Genomic DNA, 5,897 nt, shown 5'->3' with positions numbered 1-5,897 from the left:
CAACACAACAACACATGAATCTTAAACAAGACATATCAAATAAAAATAAAGAAAAAAGAACTTAGAACAAGAGTGTGGAGTGCAGGTTATTTCTCTCCAAAGTGTGCCAGAAATCCCCTCAGAATCATGAATTTGAGCTTTTTTAACTTCTTTGTAGCCTCCTCTCCTCTCCTCTGCTCCCTTCCTTCTCTAGATAGTCAATAATAGAAGCCTTTAATAGTCTTAGGCAAGTCTTTGCACTCAAAAACACAAAAGTTCTCAACTCCCTTGCGCAGCACACCAAAAATCAGCATTTTCCGGACTTTGTCTGTCAACGACCGCGGGTGCGCTATAACACAGACCGCGAGTGCGGTCTTGTTTCGGGGAAACTTTAATCTCCAAGCTACTAAGACCGCGGGTGCGGTACTGCTTCGGCAGAAATTTCTAAAATTGCTTTTCATGGACCGCGGGTGCGGTGCCATTTATAGCGCGGGTGCGGTTTATTCTCGGAAATTTTCATCTTTTGCACTTTCCAATTCAACACTTTTACTACTCCAATTTCTCATTCTAAGCTTCCAAACTACAACAACAAAAACAACAACAAATCACATAAAACCTGCTCAAGAATCACAAAATTCTAAGTTAAAAACAAGTAATAAAAGTACAATAAATTGCACTTATCAGTTATATATTTCTGGTATTTTGCTGTATTGAAATGGATAAATCTTGGATTCACTCGGATAGAAGGTCAAAACAGTACGAGGAGGGTGTGGAACTGTTTATCAGAGGTTGTTTAGAGAATCCACATATTGACCCCAATTTAATTCATTGTCCTTGTTGCAAATGTAAAAATCTTAAAAAAAGACCAGCTAAGTCCATTCGAGAGCATCTTTATTTCCATGGTTTTAGTCAAAATTATGTGAATTGGATTTGGCACGGTGAGTCTGCTGAAAGTGACAAAGTAAATTGGAGCACAAACAAGGAGCCAATTGATAACTATCACGGACACTTTGAAACCACTAATATGTGTGAGGCAGCATATGATAACTATACAGAAAATCCAGAAGCGTTTATGGAATTTTTGGAGGAAGCAGAGAAACCTTTGTATAATGGATGTAAGCGTTACACAAAGTTGAGTGCAATTGTGAAACTATACAACACCAAAGCAAAGAATGGGATGAGTGACGCTCTATTTTCCGATCTACTAATGGATTTTGGGGATATGCTACCAGATAATCACAACCTGCCAACCAAAATGTATGATGTAAAAAAGACATTGAGTTGTTTGGCGTTGAGTCATGAAAAGATTCATTCTTGTTCCAATGATTGCATTTTATAGGAAGCAATATAAAGACTGCGTAAATTGCCCTAAATGTGGCTTGTCACGGTGGAAGCTAACCAAGAAGAACGTTGAGAAGAAAGGTGTTCCTGCAAAGGTGTTGTGGTATTTCACTCCCATACCAAGATTTAAAGGCATGTTTAAATCTCTACATACCTCCAAAAATTTAACATGGCATGTAGAAACCACAGGAGTTCCCGGTCAGTTACGTCATCCAGCTGATTCACTATCTTGGAAGTTGGTGGATCATATGTGGCCCGAATTTGAAAGTGAACCAAGAAATCTTCGCCTAGCACTTGCAGCTGATGGCATTAATCCTTATAGCAACCTTAGTAGTCGGTACAGTTGCTGGCCAATTATGTTGGTCACCTATAATCTGCCTCCAAACATGTGTATGAAGAGAAAATTCATCATGCTAACTATGCTCATTTCAGGGCCTAAACAGCCAGGAAATGATATAGATGTCTATCTTGATGTGTTAGTTGAAGATTTGCAACGATTGTGGGATGGAGTTGATGGTGTCTATGATGCTTATCGAAAACAATTTTTCACTCTTAAAGCAGTCTTATTATGGACCATCAATGACTTTCCAGCCTATGGTAACCTTAGTGGATGTACTACACATGGTTATTATGCATGCCCAGTATGCAAAGACGATACTTGTGCAAAGCATTTGGAAAATGGGAAGAAAATGTCATTTGTTGGTCATAGACGATTCCTACCATGGTTTCATCCATATCGGAGGCAAATGAAAGAGTTCGATGGTATGGAAGAACATGGAGAATCATCTACACCATTATCTGGGGTTGCTTTTTTTGACAAGCTTTCTGACATAAGGTGTGTTTTCGGAAAGAAGATTAGTGTGAAAGGTAAAAAGAGAAAGAATGCAAAGGACAATAATTTGGAAGATAGTAAAGAAGAAAAAGATTTTGGATCAACAGATTTCAGAAAATGTTGGAAGAAGAAATCAATTTTTTTCAATCTTCCTTATTGGAAACACCTGCATGTTAGGCATTGTCTCGATGTGATGCACATAGAGAAAAATGTCTTCGAATCTCTCATTAATACTTTGATGAATGTTAAAGGAAAAACCAAGGACAATGTGGCAGCTAGGTTGGACATGGTTCAAATGGGAGTTAGGCCTGAATTGGCACCTAAATTTGGTGAAAAAAGAACATATCTTCCTCCTGCTGCATGCTCATTCACAAAAAAAGAAAAGTTACAAGTTTGTCATTCGATAATGGATATAAAAGTCCCAGAAGGTTTCTCATCGAACCTGAAAAATCTTGTGTCCTTGTCTGAGTTGAAATTGATTGGCTTGAAATCTCATGATTGTCATGTTCTAATGCAGCATTTCCTGCCAATACTCATACGTGATGCGTTACCAAAACATGTTAGATATGCCATCATAAGATTATGCTTCTTCTTCAAAGATATTTGTTGCAAGGTGATAGATGTAGCCAAGTTAGATAAGCTGCAATCTGACTTGGTTGTTACACTCTGCTTATTGGAGCAGTATTTCCCCCCATCTTTCTTCGATGTCATGCTTCACTTAACAGTTCATCTTGTTCTAGAAGTTCGATTATGTGGACCAGTGTACTTCCGGTGGATTGTACTTATTTATGAATACATGAATTGGTAGTGGTTATTAATTAGATTGTGATTGTTGCATTAACTTTTCAATTCCATTATAGGGTAATCTGAAACAAAGTGGTTCGATTGAATGTGGATATTGTGTGATGAGGTACATGAAAGAGATAGTCGATTGCGATGATGGAGAAGATTGTGAGTTTCTTCTTGGGATAAATTTGTTGATTGATTGAGATGAATTGTTGCCATTAAGATATATTTTATTGTTGAGATAATGTGTTGCCATTGGGATATATTTTATTGTTGAGATAATTGCTTGAGATGAATTGTTGTCATTGTGATATATTTTATATTAGTGATATTTTAGTTATCCAAGTTGTCATCTTCATGTCTTCTGTTGTTATTTGATTATTCGGAGAACGTCGTGTCATGATTTAATAATTTTCAATTTTATGATTTCTTTTTTATTTGTGGTTTCTGGGATATGTACTCTATTCTATACCATTATTTTGTTTGCTTGATTCTTGTTGATTGGCTTTTGACATATGCATTTAGTAGTCTAAATAAATTACTCAACAACTACTGCACTTAGTTTATTGTTGTTTTGTTTCTTCGCATTACAGCTAATGAATTTTTTTTATGCTTTCCAATTGTTGCTTGAGTAGTTCATTTATCGGTGTTGATTGAATGAGCTTCAGTACTTCTGTCTTTTGACAATTTTCCTTCTGATTTCTGTAATGTGTTTTTTCGTGAGCTGCATTATTCTTTTCCAATCTCTTTCTTGTGTTGGCTTCAACAGAGATTAGGATCTCTAGTTTAGTAAGTGCAATTGTCTTCATGCAATTGGGGTAATCTGTAATGAATTTTTATCCGGTGTTATTTCAAGATGCAAATGAAATAAGTTCATACTTTCAAATGAAACCTGCCTCTACCAGTACTGATATATTTTATATCTGTCAATTTTTATTTGAAATAGAAGAATCTAATGTATTTTCTTTTTTAAATTTCAGTTTGCAAGATGAATCAAGAACCAATATTACACCCAATCTCAATATGACGAGGTCAGAAGTGAATGGAGTGAATTTGTTTACTCTTATGTAGTAGGTGCTTAAATGGATGGTGTATGTTCGGATAAATAGTTTGTTTGTCATTGTGGATTTTTGGATATACTTTTGATTTTGTGGATACATTTTTGGGTTATTTGTGGATTGATGAATATGTAATTGTGGATTCGTGGATATTCATCATTTTTAGATGGATAATTTATGAATTTAATTATATTAGTGTATTAAGTCATATATTGCGAAGTCTTTTTTTAACAATTACTTCATCAAAATAAAAAATAATGAAGTGTAACAGGTAAATTACTTCGTTGTTATTTGCAAATTGTGAAGTAACATAATATTAAATACTTCGTCAATAAGAAATCAGACGAAGTGATAGAATTAATTTACTTCAACATTGTTCCGTAAAAACGAAGTTGTTTTGCGCAATTACTTCACCAAAATACAAATTATTGAAGTCTTTCGAACCACTTACTTCGTCACTAAATGTAAATTGTGAAGTAACATAATATAAAATACTTCAACAAATAGGATAAATGCTAAAGTTATAGATTATATTTACTTCGACAAATAGGTTGTGAAGTTTTTTGTGTCTATTACTGCACCAAAATACATAGCTACGAAGTCTTTCAGATGAATTACTTCGTCACTCAATGTAAATTGTGAAGTAAAATATTATAAACTACTTCGCTAAATAATAATTAAGACGAAGTTATATATAATATATTACTTCATTATTTACAAAAATCGATGAAGTAAAACACATTTCTTACTTCGGCACCGGTCCAATTCTGGACCCGTTTTCCTTCGAAAACTGGCTAAAGACTTCAGTATTTTCAATCATACAACTTCGGTTATTATGCAAAATAAAAGGTACATCTATTATTTCACGTTCATATACTTCGGCAATTAACTACCTTACTACTTCATTGAATACGCGAAGTAAAAAGCGATTTTTCTACTAGTGCACTTAAATTTGTATCCTTATGTACCATGAAAAATTTAATGTAAACATTAGATTCAGTGGGAGATCAAAATTTGAATATAGTGAGCCCATATCATCAGGAGTTTTGAAGGTCGAATGCATGTATAATATTAGAAGCTTTTGTAATATTGTACTTGCATCAGGGCATTTACCTAGGTGTTGGACATTTGATCTGTGTGTGGCTCTCATGGATCAAATAGATATCGGTTATCGATCATCATTTATTATTTATAATTAATGTGATATATTATAAATAATCAGTGTGTGTGTTATTGTTATTATAATAAGAAGAGTTGTGTTAGGATCGAAAAAGAGTCTAGAAGGGGGGATGAATAAAATCTTTGAAAATATTTACTTTTAAAATTTGTTTTCAACCGTTTTTAGGCGGTTGAAAATTTTTCTCAAATAGTTAGAAATATGAACCACTTAGAAAGTGTGGAAAACAGTTCAATATTTCTAATAATAGTTTCAACCGGTTGGCATTCTAATCAACAAGATATGGTTTGAAATGTAAAAGCTTGCGAAATGTAAAGACACATGATTTTTATGGATGTTCGGAGATAAGACTCCTACGTCACCTCTTCTTCCTCTGTAAGAAGGATTCCACTAAAAGACTTTGGCTTTAAAAAACTCTTTGCAACAGCCCACTCCAATCAGGTGAATGGTTGGCGGTCTGTAGGAAGGATTCCACTCGATTTAAAGTCTTCGACAGCCGATTGGGAAGTTCTTTAACAGTTTGAACTTCTTCTGCTTCAAACAGGTGAATGGTTGGCGGTCTGAAATTCAAGCGGTTGAAGACTAGGCGGTTGTAAGATTAGACGGTTGAACTAGTTCGTTTTATACACAGAAGATTGCAGTTGTTTCCTGAAACAGTTAAGTGCTGTTTTGATTTTGTCGATCACCAAAACTCTTAGGTAATAGTAATTCCTTAACAATTTCC

At 34.6% G+C, this 5,897-nt stretch overlaps 1 protein-coding gene and 1 long non-coding RNA gene across 2 annotated transcripts; both read left to right on the top strand.

Annotated features, from left to right (window-relative positions):
* Window positions 1-1,078: 1,078 nt before the first annotated feature.
* Window positions 1,079-3,141, top strand: LOC140978894 (uncharacterized). The gene is made up of 4 exons (XM_073444133.1): window positions 1,079-1,236; window positions 1,319-1,415; window positions 1,501-2,930; window positions 3,013-3,141. Exons 3-4 carry the CDS (start codon window positions 1,569-1,571, stop codon window positions 3,139-3,141), a joined length of 1,491 nt encoding a protein of 496 aa, XP_073300234.1. The 5' UTR covers window positions 1,079-1,236; window positions 1,319-1,415; window positions 1,501-1,568.
* A 614-nt stretch (window positions 3,142-3,755) lies between these two features.
* On the top strand, window positions 3,756-4,186 carry LOC140979910 (uncharacterized). Its single transcript, XR_012175820.1, has 2 exons — window positions 3,756-3,809; window positions 3,919-4,186. It is a non-coding gene; the product is annotated as an uncharacterized lncRNA (long non-coding RNA).
* The last annotated feature ends 1,711 nt before the right edge of the window (window positions 4,187-5,897 follow it).

This window comes from Primulina huaijiensis, chromosome 6, assembly GCF_012295235.1.
Source record: "Primulina huaijiensis isolate GDHJ02 chromosome 6, ASM1229523v2, whole genome shotgun sequence".
NCBI classification, from domain to species: Eukaryota; Viridiplantae; Streptophyta; class Magnoliopsida; order Lamiales; family Gesneriaceae; genus Primulina; species Primulina huaijiensis.
Note: the sequence above shows the minus strand (reverse complement) of the source record. Positions and strands in the feature narration are given on the sequence as shown.

What these genes read in the sequence shown, in the direction of transcription:
- LOC140978894 (XM_073444133.1), top strand. Translation starts at nt 1,569, where the DNA reads ATGTGGCCCGAATTTGAAAGTGAACCAAGAAATCTTCGCCTAGCACTT. An exon ending in CAGTGTACTTCCGGTGGATT is followed by an intron (nt 2,931 to 3,012) that starts GTACTTATTTAT and finishes ATTCCATTATAG; the next exon opens with GGTAATCTGAAACAAAGTGG.